The sequence below is a fragment of the Macaca fascicularis genome, chromosome 12 (assembly GCF_037993035.2).
Source record: "Macaca fascicularis isolate 582-1 chromosome 12, T2T-MFA8v1.1".
NCBI lineage: Eukaryota > Metazoa > Chordata > Mammalia > Primates > Cercopithecidae > Macaca > Macaca fascicularis.
Genome location: NC_088386.1, coordinates 47,610,405 through 47,631,184, shown reverse-complemented (window position 1 = coordinate 47,631,184; position 20,780 = coordinate 47,610,405). Strand labels below are relative to the sequence as shown.

The 20,780-nt window shown below is 43.6% G+C and overlaps 1 protein-coding gene across 4 annotated transcripts in view; it reads left to right on the top strand.

Annotated features, from left to right (window-relative positions):
• Positions 1-5,603: 5,603 nt before the first annotated feature.
• The window catches only part of CACNB4 (calcium voltage-gated channel auxiliary subunit beta 4), a 268,744-nt gene continuing 253,567 nt past the window's right edge, over positions 5,604-20,780 (top strand). For 2 of the 4 annotated variants that reach the window (XR_012421105.1, XM_005573185.4), the window contains exons 1-2: positions 5,604-5,953; positions 6,484-6,567. Coding sequence is in view for 2 of the 4 variants with exons in the window: in XM_005573185.4 (XP_005573242.1) it covers positions 5,891-5,953; positions 6,484-6,567 (147 nt within the window). In the remaining 2 variants the exon portion in view is untranslated. Of the gene's footprint in view, positions 5,954-6,131; positions 6,258-6,483; positions 6,568-20,780 lie in introns of those variants that run through there. The other 2 variants (XM_005573186.4, XM_074009118.1) reach the window with 1 other exon arrangement.

The window sequence follows — 20,780 nt, the reverse complement described above, 5'->3', positions numbered from 1 at the left end:
CCTATAAATATTTCTGTATATAGCCATCTGTATCTATTAAGTTACCCTCGAATTCATGCAGATTCTCTGACTCCAGTCCATTACCATATGGATCATTCCAGTCTCCTCTCTTTGCATCTATGTAAACTTCCACTCCAACAGTGGAAAACCTGGCCCCCATCATTTGCCATCTATGTAATGAATTGTTCAGTTCCAGTGTATACATATATTGATTTCAGAATAGTTAACCCACACTCCTCAGAAACAATGTATTAACTGTAGTACAATGCTTATGCACAGTTCTTTTAGTCTTACAAGGCCCACTCATTTCCAGGGTTACTTACGCCAGCACCCCTTTCCTCCATATTCTTCAGTGACATTGTTTAATGTATTTGTAATACAGTTATATTCCTTTGTCACATTCTGCATTCCATCCTGATCTCTCAACATCCTCAATGATTTTCTTATTAATTCACACACATTAAGGCTTACTTTATGCTGTGAAGTTCTATAGGTTTTGACAGATCTATGTTAGGATTCCATCATTACAGTATCATACAGAACAGTTTCATCACCCTTAAAACCTCCCCACGCTCCACCTATTCAACCTGTCGTCTTCATCACCCCCTCCAGAACCACTGATCTGTTTATTATCTTTATAGCTTTGCCTTTTCTAGAATCCCAAATAGTATATAGCCTCAGACTGGCTTTTTTCATTTACTAATATGCATTTAAGTTTTATCCATTTTTTTATGACTTGATAGCTGAATAGTATTTTATTGTTTTATCATATGATTAGACCATGCTTTGTTTATTCATTCACCCATTAATGGACACCTTGGTTGCTTCCAGTTTTGGGTTATTATGAATAAACCTATTAAACATTTGCATGCTGGTCTTTGTGTGGATGCAAATTTTCAGATCAGTTGCATAAATACATAGGTTCTCGATTGCTGGATTGTATAAGATGGTTTAGCTTGTTAAGAAACTGCCAAGAAACTGCTGAAGTATGTTCCTAAGTGGCTGTACCATTTAGCATTTCCATCAGCAATGAATGAGAGTTCCTGTTGCTCCTTATCCTTACTAGCTATTGCTATTATCATTTTTATGTTTAGTCACCCTTTTAGGTGTATGGTGGCATTGCATTGTTGTTTTAATCTGCATTTCCCCTAAAGTAAATGATGTTGAGCATCTTGTCATGTACCTATTTGCTATCTATGGGTCTTCTTTGGTAAAGTATCCATTCAAATCTTTTGTTAATTTAAATAATTTTTTTTTTCCAAATTTTAGAGATGGGTCTGTGTCTTAGGCTGGAGTACAGTAGTGAGATGATGGCTCCCGGCAGCCTCAAACCCCTGGGCTCAAGGGATCCTCCCACCTCAGCCTCCCAAGTAGCTAGGATTACAGGGGCATGCCACCCACTGCGCATGGCTAATTTTTTTTAAAATTTTTTGTAGAGATGAGGTCCTGCTTTGTTGCTCAGAATGGTCTTGATCTCCCGGTTTCTTCGGCAATTCTCTCCTCAGCCTCCCAAAGTGCTGGGGTTACAGGCGTGAGCCACAACACCCTGCTACTTTTGTCCATTTTTTATTTGAGTTGTTTATTATAAATGTTGAGTGTTTTTCTTTTTTTTTTTCTTTTTTTTTGAGACAGAGTCTCGCTCTGTTGCCCAGGCTGCAAACTTCGCCTCCCAGCTTCATGACATTCTCCTGCCTCAGCCTCCCCAATAGCTGTGACTACAGGTGCCTGCCACCACGCCCGGCTAATTTTTTGTATTTTTAGTAGAGACGGGGTTTCACTGTGTTAGCCAGGATGGTCTCAATCTCCTGACCTTGTGATCCGCCTGCCTTGGCCTCCCAAAATGCTGGGATTACAGGCGTGAGCCACCATGCCTGGCCTGTTATAGTTGAGTTTTAAGATTTATTTATATATTTTATTTACAAGTTCTTTGTCTTTTTATTATCTTAACAGAGTTTTTCACAGAGCAGAAAGTTTTAATTTTAATTAAGCCCAGAACATCAATTTTTATTTTATTGCATCATGCTTTTGGTGGTGGGGTAAAATCTCAACACCAAACTCAGACTCGTGGAGATTTTCTCTTCTGTTTTCCCCTAGAAGTTTTGTAGTTTTGCATTTACACTTAGGTCTGTAATCCATTTTGAGTTAATTTTTCTGTAAGATCTGAAGATTAAAAAAATAGCTTTATTGACATATAATTCACATACCATTCAATTCACCTGCTGAAAGTATACAATGTGGCAGGGTGCAGTGGCTCACACCTGTAATCCCAGTACTTTGGGTGGGCAAGGTGGGAGGATGGCTTGAGCCCAGGAATTCAAGACCAGCCTGGACAACATAAGGAGACTCCAATACTATAAAAAATCAAAAATTAGCTAGGCATGGTAGTGCCCACCTGTGGTCTCAGCTACTCAGAAAATAAAAAATAGCTACACATGGCAGCAGTGCCCACCTGTGTTCTCAGCTACTCAGAAGACTGAGGTATTGCTTGAGCCAGAGATGGAGTCTCGCTGTGGTGCCCACACTGGAGTACAGTGGCGTGATCACAGCTCACTGAAGCCTCGACGTCCTGGGCTTAAGCGATTCTCCCACCTCAGCCTCTTAGTTAGCTGGGACCACAGACACACCACCATCCTTGTCTAACATTTTTTTCTTTTTCTACTCATGCTTTTGGTGTCATGTCGAAGAATTTATTGCCAAATCTAAGGTCATGAATATTTACCCTTATCTTCTAATAGTTTTATATTTTTAACTCTTTTAAGTCTTTGATTAATTTTGAGTTAATTTTTATTATGACGTAAGGCAGCAATCCCCAACCTTTTTGGCACTAGGGACTGGTTTCGTGGAAGATAATTTTTCCATGGGACGGGGATGGGGGATGGTTTGGGGATGATTCAAGTACATTACATTTATTGTGCACTTTATTTCTATTATTATTATATAGTCACCATAATGTAGAATCAGTGGGAACCTTGAGCTTGTTTTCCTGCAACTAGATGGTCTCATCTGGGGGTGATGGGGGATAGTGACAGATCATCAGGCATTAGATTCTCATAAGAAGCCCGCAACCTAGATCCCGTGCATGTGCAGTTCACAATAGAGTTTGCGCTTCTATGAGAATGTATTACTGCCCCTGATCTGATGGGAGGCGAAGCTCAGGCCGTAATGCTCACTTGCCCCACTGCTCACCTCCTGCTGTGTGGCCCAGTTCCTAACAGGCCACAGACTGGTACTAGTCTGTGGCCTGGGGGTTAGGGATCCTTGATGTAAGTTCAGGCTTCAACATTTCCACTCTGGTGTTGGAGGCAGGGAAAATGATGCACCTTTCTCTGAGTGACATCACCACGTTAGATGCTGAGTGTTTCTGGTAGCGGGCAGAAGCAGTCCCACGTTTCCTGACTTCCTTCTCGATGAGCCTGGAGCAAAGGTGATCAAGGCCAGAGTATACTCAGTGCTGCTGTGGCCAAGGTACAGCCTCCAGGTACAGCTGGGCAGAAGAAGGGAGCCCTCACCTCTGCCATTCTTGCTTAGAACTTAGTCTCAACAACAGGTAGCTTGGGGGAGGATGACAAATGCTGATGTTTTGTCCCTCCTAGGAAGCTGACCCTCCAACTGGGAGCTGAAGAGGTGAGGGAGCCCTGTGTTCTTGGCTGCACCAGTATAGCGTGGAGTTTCCCTCTCTGAGCTGGAAGCAGGAAGAGAGTGAGTGGGTCTTGGATCAGATACCTCAAGCTCACTTTTCTTACTGGGTTTCAGTAGGTTTTCTTGAGTGAATGTTCCTTCATTTGTGGTGCACCTTTAGGACCATTTTTAGAAATTTAAATGGTTGTATATATATGTTTTATAATGTTCACCAGTTTTGCTTTGAGCTGAGTGTACAGAGCTTCTCATGCTGTTATGCCTCTGTGGGTTCTGTTTCAGTAACTCAAAGTCAGTGAGACTGTGGACAGTGGAAAACCACACAATTCAAAGTCCAGTGCTCACACAGTAATTTAATATGCACACACATATCAGCTATCAAAATGGCTCAGAACTAAATACAGATTGGGTTGACAGTAACTAAAGCAGGGAGTCCTGCATGGTTAGACCTACCATTCCCCATAAATTCATGGAGTATCTACTATATGGAAGGAATTGGAATAGGAATAGAATAGCTAAAAATCTGTCCTGAAAATTAGGAGATTTTCACAACAACAGAACTAACAAACTAATAAACTAAGGCAGCCTATGCTAAGTTCCCAGAGAATACATGCTCCAGTTTTTCAGAAGCACAAGAATTATCTGGGACTGGAGTGGTCAGAGAGGATTTCTGTGGAGGAAGAGTGAGCTGAGTCCCATTTAGAGGAAAGGTAGGATTCAGCCGGGTGTGTAGGTTGTTGGGAGGGCATATTCCAAGGAGGCATTCCAAAGCAGAGGTGCTCGAGTGTGATTGTATTTGGAATACTTGGCTAATGATGACTAGACCTGCCTACTTGCTGGAAGGTTTGTATAGAGAGATCAAGATGGAGAAATGAGATGGAGAGTGATCAGAAATGCAAGAGAGGCTGAGTTGTCCGACCATGGAGTTTGGACTTTATCTTAGAGAAGAGTGACTTGGGCAGGATATTTTAGGAAAACGGTTTTGCCTGTAGTGTGTAGAGGGAATGAAATCTCTGCGTGTGTATGTGTGCATATGTGCACATGCACTAGAAAGCCTGGAGGCAAGGATACTAGTTAATAAGATTGTTACAGAAGTTTGGATTAAGTGACGGGATTAGGAATGGAAAGGAAGTGTCTGGTGGATGGTAAGATATAACCGGGACCTGAATAAAGCCAAACAATTGTTAAAACAAGCATGGTAGTTGTGTCTATAAACATAAAGTCCTGGAATGCAAGCTGATTTAGCGATTTGAGATAGTATGTATATTTTCATTTAAACGGAGTCTCTTTATTTTTGAATTTGCATATATTTTTCTTCCCTCTTCTTATTCCTCTGTACAATACCTCGCACTTATTCTTCCTCTCCGCAATTCCTCTCTTTTAATTCGATCACAAATTAATCTCTTGTATGGATTTACAGGAGGAAAGCAATGGCAAACGGTGTGTATGGTTGCAAGGATGAATTTCTCCCCTTGAAAACATCCATCCGCAAAGAAATGGGAGGCACAGTGACCAACTCTTGCTTCTTAGCAGGTCTAATATGACCTTCAAAACTCCTTAGGACATACTGGTCTTTGGCGGGGCAGCATCTCCCGTCAGACTCAGGCTGGCTGGGTTTCCCACGGCTGCGTGGATGTGTGTGACTCGCAGCTCTAAGGATGGAATTGCCAAAGCAATACAAAGACGCGGACGAAAAGCAAGCCACAAAACCTCATGCCTTACACAGTAGGCTGATCAGTGAAGTCGCGGAAGGTGGCTCTGCTCTTGCCCTTTTAAAATTCCAGTGCAGCAAACACACACACACACCCGCTCGGTTCTTCCCACTCCCGCCACACTGCACCAGCTTCCCTCCCCAAGTCCTGATTCATGAACCGTGCCACCTTTGTCTCATTTTAAACTGTGCAGACTATTTTAATCCTGCCACCCCCATCCCAGATTTCCCCCTCCCTTCATCCTCTGGAAGCTCTGATGTAAAGCGCTCGCTAGGTGGGAGAGCGCTTCTCCCAATCCGCTCGGGTAGGCGAGTTTCCGAGAAGCCCCCTCCCCGGGACCCCGCCGCAAGCGCGGGGGAAGCGCCTCGGTCCCTTTAAGGTGCCGCGCTCCCCGAAGTGCGGGAAGGGAGCCTGGGCGCCGGCGCGGGTCCTGGAGCCGGGTGGGGAAGTCCTGCTCCCTCCCACTCCGTCCGCAGCCCAGCCTAGGGGGCCAGCGCCCTCCGCCCACCGCGCACTGGCTGGCCATGCGGCGGCTCTGAACCATGTCCTCCTCCTCCTACGCCAAGAATGGGACCGCGGACGGGCCGCACTCCCCCACCTCGCAGGTACCGCCCCCTCCTCCCCCTCCTCCTCTTCCTCCTCTTCCTCACACCTCCTCTGCCGCCCGAGAGCGCCCCGCCTTTGTGCCCGGCGTGCGGGGCCCCAGTCCCGGGAGTCGGCGGCCCCGCTTCCCCCACCCCTCCTCCACGTCCCTTTCTCCTCCCGCTCCTCCTCTTTCTCCTCCTTCTCTTCCTCCTCCTCCTCACCCTCCTTCAGGTCTCTGCGCTCCCGCTCCGGAGCCCGCAGCCTCCCCCAGCGGATGCCGGGGACTCGGACCCCGCACCCTGAGAGTCTTTGTTAATGGATGTGGTGGGTGCTTGCGGGCTGCTCTTCTGGAGCATCTTTTCAGCCGTCGAGGCTTGGAGTGGGTGGGTGGGGATGGGGGCTGAATTTGGGAGTCGCGGAGGAGACTTGGGTGCGGGCTCTGGGGGACCCCGGGGAGCGGGTCCGGAGGCAGACTCCAGCCGGGGGTGGTCGCCCGGCTCTGCGCTGCGGTCCTCACCGGCTTCTCTCTGGCCCCGTGTGTCGAGTCCAGGTGGCCCGAGGCACCACAACCCGGAGGAGCAGGTTGAAAAGATCCGATGGCAGCACCACTTCGACCAGCTTCATCCTCAGACAGGTAAGAGAAGGAGGAGGGAGAGCAGGATGGGGAGGAGGCCGAGCGCGTGGCGCGGGGTCCTGGAGCCGGTCGTGGCCCCCACGTGCGGGAGCTGCGGGTCCAGCCCGCGCGCGTCCCTTCCCGGCCTCGGCCGGTGCTCGGACTCAGTCCCTCTCCCTCTAGCCTGGGCTCTTGAAGTCTTCGCTTCCCGGCGTCTCCGCACCGCCCCGGGAAGTTAGTTTGTGCATGTGTGTGGACATTTCGGCGGGGACCTGGCTTAAGTCAGGGACGTTGAATTTGAGAGCTGGAAATATGTCTGGTTGCACCTTTGGTGCGTGGAGAAATGTCTTTAAGTCGTATAACTCGGCCTAGAGTAACCAGACCCCTCGGGGCCGGCGACCTGGTTTGATTCGAGTTGAGTTAGTGGTTTCTTCTGTTTTGTCCTAATTTGAATACTCTTATCTGTCTGGATCTTGGGAGAGATCGTCAAGCTGCGGTCAAAAGAAAGACACTTTGAGCAGAAAGTTTAGTCTCACTTTAGGACCGTTTCTTGGATTCGCTTAATTAGGGAAAGACAGCCGTATCTGGTTAAATAGGAATTAACGAAGGCCAGCACTCAGCTCCCAGTCTGGGTGCGCCTTCACGTCGTGTTTGTTTTCCTAGTGCTTGCTTTCTCCTGCGTGGTTCTAGTGCGAGTTGTCTGTGCTCGGGATCGGGATCGCTGGTAACGCTGGATGCTTAGGTGCCTTTCACCTTGGCACAAGAAATTGGTCCTCAGTTTTCCAACTGTGCATGTGCTGTTAATGAAACCACCCCTGGCTGCTGGGTGCTAGAGAGATCATGCAAAAGGGAGTCACCTTGATCTTTCTTTGGAACAGAAATTGTCAGGGTGTGTCCTAGGTTTCGGGTGACCTAGGAAGACATTGGTCATCGCACCAAGAGGCTTTTATCCCAGGTCTTCCTGTGAGCTGCTGAAGTGACCTTGAGAAGTTCTTTTCCCTCTAGGTTACTCAGTATTGTGTAATGTGTTTTCTAACCTATGATGGCAGCTCTGGTGTTTCTTTAGTGATTATCATCAGTTTAAACATATCAACAAGGAATGGGCTTTAGCCTCAAAATTGGACTCAGACCTCTCCTAAAAGGGTCTGTAAAGCATATTTAGATGATATTTATTATGCAGAATTTCACTTTCTGCAGAAGCGGAAATTTTGACTACCCTTTAATTCAGTGAGCACTAAGCATGTACATTATGGAAATAAATACATTTTGGATTCCGAATTCATTCTAAAAGTGAATTCTATCCCATTTGCAGTACTTATATTGTGTATTTGATAGGGCAAACATTGTTTATCTTAAAACATCTTTCTGTTATGCAACTGTTTGAGGTCTTGCTGGTGTTTATTTTGTAGGTGCCTATTTTTAGTGGTGTTTCAATGTTGCAAATTCTTGGAAATACTAATTACACAGCAGTTCGTTCTATAAACTGTTTGACTAAAACTTTTGAGTTCATCTACATAACTGCACTAATGCTTTATTCTTCCTTCCAAGCACAAACAAAATAATATTCTAATATTATTATTCTTTTCTCAATTTATGCCCATAACTGATTGAGATGATATATATGTAAGTTCTTGTAAAGCGTGCTGCTATGTGCTGGCTTGAAAAATGTTAAAAGTATTGCATGCTAAATAATTTTGGGAATAATTTAAAGCAAAGTAGGTTTTTTTGAATAAATACATTTCATCTATGAAATGGGAATTCATTGCTTTGATTAAATAGTCTAATTTAAATTCTGGAGTTAATTGTAATTGTGTTATATATACAATCTTCTTGTTTTTCAGTACAAAAATAGTACTTAATTTTTATGAGCACTTTACAACTCAGTAAGTATCCTACACATGATCTCATTCAAATGACATCATACAGACTTCTGTATTGGCTACAATAAAAATCACTGAGGGATTTACATTTCTTTGATGAGATAAAGACAATGATTGCAAATGCAGTTTAACAGTAACTTTGGGATAAAATTGAAATTTTCACCCAAATGCCAAAAAATATTTTTTATGAAAGCATAACAGCTGCTTATGTTAACAGAGCCTTGGGCGGGTCACAGTGGCTCATGCCTGTAATCCCAGCACTTTGGGAGACTAAGGTGGGAGGATCATTTGAAGTCAGGAGTTCGAAACCAGCCTGGCTAACGTGGTGAAACCCCAACTCTACTAAAAATACAAAGAAATTTGCCAAGCATAGTGGTGTGTGCCTGTAATCCCAGCTACTTGGGAGGCTGAGGCAGGAGAATTTTTTGAACCTAGGCGGTGGAGGTTGCAGTGAGCCAAGATTGCTCCACGGCACTCCAGCCTAGGTGACAGAGCAAGACTCCGTCAAAACAAAACAAAACAAAACCAAAAACCAAAAAAACCCCAAAACCAGAGTCTCATTATTTATAGAATTATCAGTGATTTATTGATATTTGAATTCTTGATACATTGGAGCGATGAAATTTCTTGGTGCTGTTTCACAGTCTGTGTGATGCCTTTGAAGAAGATAGTGAAATACCAAAAAAAAAAAAATTGCTAATTTCTTTGTCATATTATTTACAAAAATATGGAGAAAAGCTTTCACTAAAAAAAAAAAAAAAAAAAAAAAATCGATCTGTCACATTTGATGGGGAAGATTGGGCTGTTGGTGAAGCAGAGAAGGCAGTTGACAAACTCACCCAATAAGACAGTATTTGTTCTTTGAGCTTGTTAAAAAGTTTCAGTATTTGTGAGAATATATATGCACATATGTGTGCACGCACACACGTGCACATTTGAATTGGCTGGAAAACAAGCAGACTGAGAAAGAGAGCCTGCTTCCATTCTGAGTACTGTTCATGAAGCCCGTCAGGAATCTTTGACCTTGTTTCTGGTCTACAAGATTGCTGGCCTCCACCATGGAGGTTTTGGAATGAATCCAGGGAGCAAATAAATGGCTTCTTTGAGGAAAGGTGAGAAGATGAAGTTCTTTGCCACTGAAAGGAAAGAAAGCTAGGAGTGACCCAGAAATGATCTTCAAAGTGTACACAAAGGCCTTCTTTGGAAATGTGATGAAATGTTCTCACTCTTCATTGAGGATGAAACTCAAGAATTGGCCCAAATTAGAAAGGAATGATGTTTTACAGCAAGACCTTCGTAAGAGTGTTGCCATCATTGGAGTGGCTTTCCAAATGAGGCTGTAGAATTTTCTTTCAGGAGAGCCCTTCTTACAGGCTATTTATGAATGGATTATTTAGTCATGTTTTAAAGTTTTAGGAAACACTTAAGTATTTGCTATGTGCCCAGCACTGTGTTAGATATTATACAGGAGGAATGAAAAGATGGATGAGACACAGCCCCCATACTCAAAGATTTTTATAATCTAGCAATGGAGACAGAGATGTCTACAAACAGTACAGTGACATGTGACAAGGAATGAGAGGGCGGGCTCAATGACCATGTACCCCGAGTATCTATTATATACCCATAAGTATATCTACCCATGTGTGTCACTGCACCTACGGTTTATATGGTTGAGTACTCCAAGTTAGTCCTCTTCCCACTGGGGTTTGAAGAGAAAATCTGATCAGAGTGGGAATAGTTTGTTGACTTTTCCTTGTTAAGTCTGCTGTTATGAGGCCAGCAAAGTCGTACCTGGCCTGGTCCCTACCTGTTTCTGGCCTCATCTTGAGCCATGGTCTCTTAGCTCTGGACACAGAGTTTGAGCACACTGTCCTCCCTCTTGCCACTGGTCCTTTGCATATGCTGAGCTCTCTGTGTGGCAGGTTCTTGCCCTTCCTTCTGCCTAGTTAACTTTTAATCTTCCCTGAGATCTGGGAGTTTAGTCTTCACTTCCTCTTCTAACCTTCCTGATAAAGTCAGTTCCCCAAGTAGGGGCTCCCAGAGGGCCTTGTGCCAGTTTTCAGTAGCACACCACTTTTATTTAACATGTACTTAGATTTCTCTGTTACATTCTGTCTCCTCATCCAGATGCGTTCCACGAGGACAGGGACATGCCAGCATTTGATCTTTGTGTTCTCAGCATCTAGCATAGTATATGTTCAGTAAACATACACTTGAATGAATGAAGCCATCGATGGATGGAGGACTAACTTGATATATTTTAGGCATGAGGTTCTGCTCCAACATTAAATGCTTTGTTTAGTGGGGAGAAATTGCCTCCTAACAAACTTCTCCCAAAACTCTGTGGCTTAAAACAACAATATTTTTTTATTTCTGTGTACTAACCAGACAGTTCTGCATTGTGTGATGTTATATGGGCACTGGGATGACTGGAAGGTCCAGAGTAGCCTCACACATGTGGTTGGCAGTTGGTGCTGGCTGCCGGCTGCGAACTCAACTAGAGCTTTTGGCAGGGGCTCAGTTTTCCTCCACCTGGGCCTCTCAACATGGTTGCTTGAGCTTCCTTAATATGGTGGCTAGGTTCCAAGAAGTGAAGGCTGAAGCTGCAGCTCTCCTAAGACCCAGTTTCGAAAGCTACACTGTATCACTTCTCTTGCAACCTCAAGTCCAAACATGTCCAAGAGCCTGCCCAGTTGCAAGGAAGGAGAAAACAGACTATCTTTTGATGGGGTGCAACAAGGTCACATTATAAAAGAGCATATGGGTAAACACACACACACACACACACAGAAAAACAGCAAGTCAAATTCAGTGCCAATAGTATAAACAGGAATTCAAAGATTATTCAATTTATGTAACAAATTACAAAAAAATATATGTTAATTTCAATGGGTGCCAAAAAAGTATTTGATAAATTTTGTAAGTTAAGAATAGAGCATATCTAGAGACACATGGTATAAAAAAAGAATAGAAGGCAGCTCCCTAAATCTAATAAAAATTATCTACTAAAATCCACAGCAAACATCACATTGAGCAGAGAAACTAGAAACAACATATGTATGCAGCAGTCAGTAAAAGAGCAAATAATGTACATTGGGGTCCTCTTTTTTTTTTTTTTTTTTTTTTTGAGATGGAGTCTCACTCTGTCGCCCAGGCTGGAATGCAGTGGCATGATCTCGGCTCACTGCAACCTATGACTCCCTGGTTCCAGGGATTCTCCTGCCTCAGCCTCCCGAGTAGCTGGGACTACAGGTACCTGCCACCAGGCCTGGCTAATTTTTTGTAATTTTAGTAGAGACGAGGTTTCACTGTGTTAGCCAGGATGGTCTCGATCTCCTGACCTTGTGATCCACCCGCCTCGGCCTCCCAAAATGCTGGGATTACAGGCGTGAGCCATCGCGGCCGGCCGCATTGGGACCCTCTTATCCATGGTTTTGCATTCCCTGGTTTCAGTTACCTGTGGTCAACTGAGGTCTGAATGTAGGTGAGTACAGTACAGTAGATATCTTGAGAGTGAGAAAGAGACTACATTACATATAAATTTTATTACGGCATATTGTTAACATTGTTCTATTTTATTATTAGTTATTGTTGTTAATCTCTTACTGTGCCTAATTTACAAATTAGACTTCATTTTAAGTATATATGTATAGGGAAATACATAATATATATATAGGGTTTGTTACTATCTATAGTTCCAGGCATCCACTGGGGTCTTGGAATGTATCCCCCGCGGTTACGGGGGGACTACTATATATTATACTACAGAGTACTATTCAGCCATTAAAGAAAAAAATGAAGCCACCCTGCATGTAATGATATGGAAATACATTTAAGTGAAAATAATAAGTTACAGAATAATGTATAATAATATTTCATTTAAAAAAGAGCATGTGGAATGGAAGATACGGTTGCAGCCATTGTTGGAACCATCTACCTTAGAGCAAGGAACCTCGTATTTTTAAAGGTATGCTAATCAGATGATCGTTACAATAATTCAATGAACCGCACTGTATTTAGAGATCTAAAACATTCAGATTTTTAGGTTGATACTAGAATAAAACAAGTTGGCAAACAAATTCTTTAGGTTATAATTTGAGCACCAGTTATAGATATGTTTCTCTGATGAAATGCAAATTCATCAACAGAAGGTATATGCTTTGCGCATAGCTCTGAGAATAATCATATGTCTAGAGGCATGCATATATGCAAAATGTATCCATAAACTTAGAATCACAGAATTTTAGAACAGGAAGAGATTGCAGAAAGAAAATACTTCAGTCTCTTTTTTCAGATGAATAAAACATAGGCCCAAGGACATAAAGGTCACACCAATAGATAATGGTAGAACAGACACAAGGGATCCTGGCTCAGACTCTACTCTTTTTTTCACCACAGTCCACTTTATCCCTGGATAAACAAGCCAAACACACAAACTCACATAGGTGTGGATACATGCAAGGACATATGGAGCTTATTCCTCTTAGATCCTGGAAATGTTCTGAATCTGTGTGGTTGCTTGAAGAACCATAGCATCAGTTGAAGAATTTAGAGACTGTGGTTTCTTCCGAGTTCTATCATGGGTGGAATTTTTGTTTGCTTGGTTAGCTTCTTGTAGGATTATTCCTTCCACCTTCCAGTCTTCTACCAATTCCTCCCACTGGCTGAGCCTCTCTAGAAGCCCACTGACCTGGGATTCTGGGAAACAAGCTGCAGGCTGTGGTCCCCTGAGATAGAAAGCAGAGCAGTGGAGGGGAGGAGTGGATCTGAGGGAAACAGCCAAGGAGGGGCACAACCAGTTATATTTATGTTTATTTTTGTTTGAGAAGGAGTCTCATTCTGTTGCCCAGGCTAGAGTGCAGTGGCACAATCTTGGCTCACTGCAACCTCTGCCTCCCGGGTTCAAGTGATTCTCCTGCCTCAGCTTCCCAAGTAACTGGGACTACAGGCACGCACCACCACATCTGGCTAATTTTTGTACGTTTAGTAGAGACAGGGTTTCACCATGCTGGCCAAGCTGGGGCACAATCATTTTTATATTTTAGCTGCATGGAAGACAGTAGTGAATCATTTTCATCTGCAAAGTTGGGAGTTTCTACTTGCTCTGTAAGTAGACCTTCCTTGCTAAATGGTGTAATCCAGTTACAATGAACTTTAAAAAGTTCACACTTATTTCCTTTGTGAGTTTTTTGTGCAGTGAATCTTCTCTTGCTCTGATAGAGCAAGAAAGAACTCTGTCCCTCTTGGCAAACTGTACTTCTTCTTGTTTTGGGGCTTAAATAAATTGAACTGAGCTTACAAAGAAAGAAGTATAATTACTGGGGAGCTAACCCGTTAACCAGTCATTTTTACTTATGTCTGAGTCTCTGTTCTTGATGGATAGAATTGCCAAAATTTCATTTCTTCTTTTTTTTTTTTTTTTGGGATGGAATCACACTCTGTTGCTCAGGCCGGAGTGCAGTGGCGCAATCGCAGCTCACTGAAACCTCTCCCGCCCAGGTTCAAGTGATTCTCCTGCCTCAGCCTCCCAAGTAGCTGGGATTGCAGGCACCCGCCAGCACGCCTAGTTAACTTTTGTATTTTCAGTAGAGATGGGGCTTCACCATGTTGACCAGGCTGGTCTTGAACGCCTGACCTCAAGTGATCCACCTGCCTCAGCCACCCAAAGTGCTACGATTACAGGCGTGAGCTATCACACCCAGCCCTAAATTTCGTTTCTGTAGAATAAATATTTATCCTTTAATTTAGAATGGTACGATTTTATTGAAACTTAGATAAGTTCTGATTCAAGTTTTAATTTTTCTAGAAAATTATAGGAAGCTGTGTGGAAATGTAAACTGAAAATGACTTTGGCTTTGGCCCTCTCCCCTTAATTGCTCCACCTGCTGCCCCAGACAGGGTCAACCCTGGATATTAAGGAAGCAGAGACTGCCCTTTCAAACAAGGTTTAAACAAAAGGCAATGCTGTTTAATGGGTTTCCTTTGGCCACTCAAATCTGGGTCTGACCCATTTTTCTGGGTGTGGTCTTGGCATTGTCCATACTCATCTTCCTCAAAGCTTGGCCCATTGTTGGTCTCATTTCTGAAGCTCTGACTCAGAATAAAGCATAAATCCTAACCAGGGTGAGCAGCTTGCAACTCACTCAAATTCATGAAGACTCTACAGACATGTGGTGAGTGGGGCATGCAGGTTCCATTCTGCTCAGTAGCCCTCTGTGTTTGGCCTCTGCTTGCTTTCTCTCTCTCTGTCTTTCTTTCTTTTCTTTCTTTGTCGTGCTCCCTGCAGCCTCAACCTCCTGTGCTCCCGTGATCCTCCCACGTCAGCCTATAAGTAGCTGGGACTACAGGTGTGCACCACCAAGCCTGGCTTTTTTTTTTTTTTTTAACTTTTAGTAGAGATGGGGTCTCACCATATTGCCCAGGCTGGTCTCAAATCCTGGGCTCAAGCAGTCCTTTCACCTCAGCCTCCCAAAGTGTTAGGATTACAGGCATGAGCCACTGCGCCTGGCTCTGCATGCTTTTTAAGCCATATTTTGGAACAGAGAGCTTCCCAGAACAGTGCCATCTCTCTATTTGCTCTTCCTTTGCTGGAGCTTTCTTTCCCACAGAGCGTGTGGGCCGAGAATGGGTGACAGGCCTCAAAACATGTATCCTCCAAGATGATCCTTCAGTGGGGTGAGCCTGGTGTAGGCTGAGCTTCTGGACTGTTTTTCACTTCCACTGAATCCAGTGTGTTGCACAATTATTTCCTTTGTGGGCCATGGTAAGACAAAGCTTGCAAAGCACTCTTTGACCATCCCCAGGAACCCACTCTGCTATACCTCTCCATCTTAGAATACATCAATGGATAAGTCTCAAGAAGAGCTGGGCTGTTATCCTCAACAAACCCCAATCCAAACACACTCTGGTTGAAGCAGTCAGTACTGTCCTGCTTTTGCACAGTTGCCCTTGTACTTCATGAACCAAGAAATCAATGAGGTGAATCCAGTGTTCTTCACTCTATAAGAATGTCAGTTCTGAACTCGACTACGTGGACACATCAAGAATTTCACATGGATTTAAACATGTGTACTGTGAGGAGGAAGGAGGGCACTCAGGGAGGTAGGACTGGAAGTAGAAGCCCAAATTCATGAGAAAGCTGAATTAGAGACTCAATTTTAAGGGAATACTGTAGCTTTACTGCTTTCAAGTAACAATGACAAGCTGTGTGCTAGGGCACCCTGCCTTCAGAAATAGATGAGGCTAATGTATTATCATCTGGTTTGAATATAATCAGTGCTTTGGAATTCCTTAAAGATAGTTCTCATTTCGAGTAGAGTAAACATGCGCCTTTATAAATTTCCCTATTTTCTTTAACGTGTCTTTTCTTATTACACACATAAATAGAGCAGAGGTAATTACTTGAATCTGAAGGGATGGCATTCATTATTTGAAAGCATTAGTTAGGTAAGGGCTGTAAAACTTATTCAATGGCTCCTGAATTTTTCTGGTCGTCTCACTGTAATCATTTGGATGACAAATCGTGTCTATTTCATTTCTCATTTTCTGTTCTATGTTGATGGATGTATCTTTCTCCAAGGTTGCAGTTTAATTTCTGTTGTAGCATTTGTTCTGGGAGTAAATATTTTGTAAGCCTAAACTTGAAAAGAATATGCATTTTCTGGGTTGTAAGATCACTACAGGTGGTTAGCTTTTATAGTGCTCACTGTGTCCATATATTATGATGAGATTTTAAATTCCTTATGGAAATTTTTTTAGCAGTTTCATTGATAACATATGGAAAATCTAGCAGTAATGGAAATGCATAGTAACTTGTGCAGATAAATTTATCATCTTCCTTTTTTTCTTCTTAAATGACCCAATGCTATTGCTAACAATTCAATGCTGATTATTGTTTAGAATCAAACAGATGGGTAAAATGATCATTGTTACCAGTAGAATGTTCCTTAGTCACTGCTTTTTAATTTGCCCTGTGTGTGTGTGTGTGTGTGTGTGTGTGTGTGTGTGTGTGTGTTGAGAAGTGGGGAAGGCATTCTTTTTTTCAGGCATGTCATAATCTAATATTTTCATGACTTGGAGAAGAAACCTGTCCCTGTTAGCAGTCATTCTGCATCCTCTTCCCCACCTCCCAGCCCTAGGCATCCACTAATCTATTCTCTGTCTTTATGGATTTACCTACTCTGAACATTTTATATCAATGGAACCATAAAATCACATGTGGTCTTTTGTGACTGCCTTCAGATTTTTTCTTTTTTTCTGTTTCTTTTTTTAGACAGGGTCTCGCTCTGTCACCCGGGCTGGAGTGCAGTGGCGCAATCACAACTCACTGCAGCCTCGAACTCCTGGGCCCAAGTTGCCTCAGTCTCCCAAGTAGCTGGAACTAAAGGCATGTGCCATCATGCCTGGCTGTTTTTCTTATTTTTTTTGTAGAGATGGGGTCTTGCTATGTTGCCAAGGCTCAAATTTTTTCATTAACATACTGTTCACACCAGCCCGAGAAGTTTCAGTTGTAGCTGTGTAGATGTTGGCGTGAGGATAGAAATGGACTTGCCTTACCTTAAGTCAATGTCAGAGACTTTTCAAGTCACAGTGTTGAATGGGATGGATCATATTCTTAATTATGTTGAGACTGCAGTCTCAGCTCATAAAGCTGAATGTGTTTTTTTTTGGCAAAATTCTTTTTTTTTTTGAGATGGAGTCTCACTCTGTTTCCCAGACTAGAGTGCACTGGCACAATCTCAGCTCACTGCAACCTCCGCCTCCCAGGTTCAAGCGATTCTCTTGCCTCAGCCTGCCGAGTAGCTGGGATTACAGGCGTGCGCCACCATGCCTGGCTAATTTTTATATTTTTAGTAGAGACGGGGTTTCACCATGTTGCCAGGCTGGTCTTAAACTGCTGACCTCAGGTGATCCGCCTGCTTCAGCCTCCCAAACTCCTGGGATTATAGGCGTGAGCCACCATGCCCAGTTATTTTTTTTTTTTGAGTTAGAATCTCGCTCTTGTTGCCCAGGCTGAAGTGCAATGGTGTGATCTTGGCTCACTACAACCTCCACCTCCTGGGTTCAAGCAATTCTCCTGCCTCAGCCTCCCGAGTAGCTGGGATTACAGGCATGCGCCACCATGCCCGGCTAATTTTGTATTTTTAGTAGAGATGGTGGTTTCTCCATGTTGGTCACGCTGGTCTCGAACTCCCAACCTCAGGTGATCCGCCCACTTCAGCCTCCCAAAGTGTTGGGATTACAGGCGTGAGACACCGCGCCCGGCCACAAAACTCTTTAACCTGCATGGAAATCAAACCCCTGACTTGACTTCTCGTCATCATGGAGTGGCTCCCATCTATAGAGGGGGGTGGTTTTTATAATAGGATGTGATCGACAGGATTAAAGAAAAGTATATGAACAATATAAATGGTTATTGTTATCATTTTCAATAATTTCTAATAATAGAAATATCTTGGGTGCTCACAATTCAAAATGCTTCTTTTAGTTTATCTAGATGTTCATAATAACTCAGCTTTGGTAATTATAACATTTCTTTCTTGAGAAATACAATTAAGGAGAAAGCAGAGTGCTTGAGTTCCAAGCTAAATACAATATTTACGGGAATTATTAGGTATATAAAACTGTACTCTCTATGTGGCAGGTGCTTCTCAATTATATTTGAGTACTTCCCTGGGGGACAAAAGTCAATTATCAACCCAGTCGTGTGGGCGAGAAATAGGTCAGCTGCAAACATTCTTTGCTAATTTCAGAAAGCTTGAGGGGTGATTTAGTTTGAGAATATGTTTCATTCTTTCTGTCTCCGTGTTGAGGACTCTGATAGGGAAGGCTCTGTTTTTCATGTAGTATTGATTGTTGTATTCATTTACTTTAATACAATATACATATTCCTCTTGATATGTAAAATGAACATTAAACTATATCTAATATCTTTTTAAAAACTCTGTCAAATCTATGTTGTAAGAGAAATGTGTACCATGGATATTATTGTTATGACTATTTGTACATTAGTAGAGACACTGAGGGTGTAAACCAACCCAATCAAAGGCAAATGTCATATTTATAAGTATTTATTTATTTCCCCTCTTTAGTAAGAAGACACCAAAGAGTGCTAATTGTTGAATAAAAAACAAGGACCTTGGTATGTTTTCTAACAATTATGTTTTATTTATTTTTTATTGTGGTATAATAAATGTAATATAAAATTTACTATTGTAAGCATTTTAAAGTGTAGGTGCAGTAGCATTCAGTACATTCACTGCTGGTTTTTTATTTTTTATTTATTTATTTTTTTATGGCTGCAGCAGGTTATTAAAAAGACAGTGCAGGCAGGCAAAACATAATATGTCCAACATATACATATGTTAAAAACATCCGCCATTATTGAGGCCTCCCTACACAACTGTGGTCTTGTTTTTTTTTTTTTTTTTTTTTTTTTTTTTTTTTGAGACGGAGTCTTGCTCTGTCGCCCAGGCTAGAGTGCAGTGGCCGGATCTCAGCTCACTGCAAGCTCCGCCTCCCGGGTTCCCACCATTCTCCTGCCTCAGCCTCCTGAGTAGCTGGGACTACAGGCGCCCGCCACCGCGCCCGGCTAGTTTTTTTGTATTTTTTAGTAGAGACGGGGTTTCACCCGGTTAGCCAGGATGGTCTCGATCTCCTGACCTCGTGATCCACCCGCCTCGGCCTCCCAAAGTGCTGGGATTACAGGCTTGAGCCACCGCGCCCGGCTGTGGTCTTGTTTAAAGCAACAACAGCAACACAAAGCCAGACCTTGGAGTGCCACACCCAAGTGTGGGTTTGGAAGTTGAGAAGGGAACCAGCTGAGAGGAAGTGGGAAGAGCTGTGGAGACCGGCCGGGACCCTCACGGTGGGGATGGGAAGGTAGGAGTGGGAGGATGAGGCCGCCCAGGGGTAGTCCTGCCCCCAGATACTTGTTTTCACACTGCCTGACTGCTTTTCTGTTTCCTCCACTGTCTGAAATTCAGACAGTTCCAAGATGGTTTGGGTTAACAAGCAGCCTATTTTAAAACGATAAATGTTCCCAGGAGTCTTTGGAGGCGCTATTCATTCATACATTATGGTAATTTGACTTATTGCTTACAAGTATGCTCATTTTACCATCTTAACAAAGCCCACCCCAACGAAGCAGCGGCGCTCCCATCTCCCCGGATCTGTTTGCCCTTTCATGTCAGTGTGTTCCCCTTCCCTCCCCTCTGACCGTACTTGCATGGCAGCCACAGGTACCTAGACTTGGACGTAACCCCTGCTTTCATCCCTCTACCCCCTCGATCATGACATTCCTTCACCTTAAAGTGCTTTCCCCATTTCCACTTGATAATCTTCCCACTTGTCAAAATCCCTCTTGAATCTTCTCCCTGAAGCTCTTTAATGTGGCGCTAGGTCTCCTTCTCTCTCATGGCCCTGATACTGTGTTTTGGCTGTTCACTTATTAAAATCTCCTTTGTATAATCTAAATGTCCCTATGTCACACTAACCTGTGGATATACATTGACATTGTGCCCATAATCACGCCTGTAATCCCAGCACTTTGGGAAGCTGAGGTGGGAGGATTACTTGTGCCCAGGAGTTCGAGACCAGCCTGGGCAACATATCAAGAGCCTATCTCTACAAAACAAACAAAAACAAAACAAACAAACAAAAACATTAGCCAGGCGTGGTGGCACGCACCTGTGGTCCCAGATACTCTGGAGGCTGAGGCAGGCGGATTGCTTGAGCCTAGGAGGTTGAGGCTGCAGTGAGCTATGATTGTGCCAGTGCACTCCAGCCTAGTTGACACAGTGAGACCCTGCCTCAAAAAACAAAAAACAGAGGAGTCAGGAGCAGCAGCAGCAGAAGTTGTCATGTATCCACATTAATAGTTCATATATTGCTTGCTCACATTTCTCACCTGGAGACATAGAACCTTAACACCTTCCCCCTAACCTGTTGCCCATTGTTTCTGAGTCCAGCAAGTGTCTTAACGTGTGCTCACAGCTCCCCCATCATGGATGTCTACTGCCACCAGCCTTTGAAGAGGCTTCTGCTGCAGGGGCTGTGCCTTCCTCAGTGAGAACACAGCTCCTTCCTTCTAAGGTGCTGTTTTTGAGCACTGTACTCTTCAGCCTCCCTGGACCACCTGTGTTCCAGACTTTCACAACTCTGGGTCACAGTGTGTCCCCTGGGCCCTCAAGTGGCTCTTCTTGTGCCTAGTGGCTCCCAGATTCCCTTGTAAAGCCAGCTTCTGCAGCATGACCTGCATCTCTCTGTGGGGAACAGACATCATTCAGCCTCTGCCCAGAACTGCACCTAAAACCTGCTTCCAGCAGTGACTTTTCTACCCATTCATGTCGA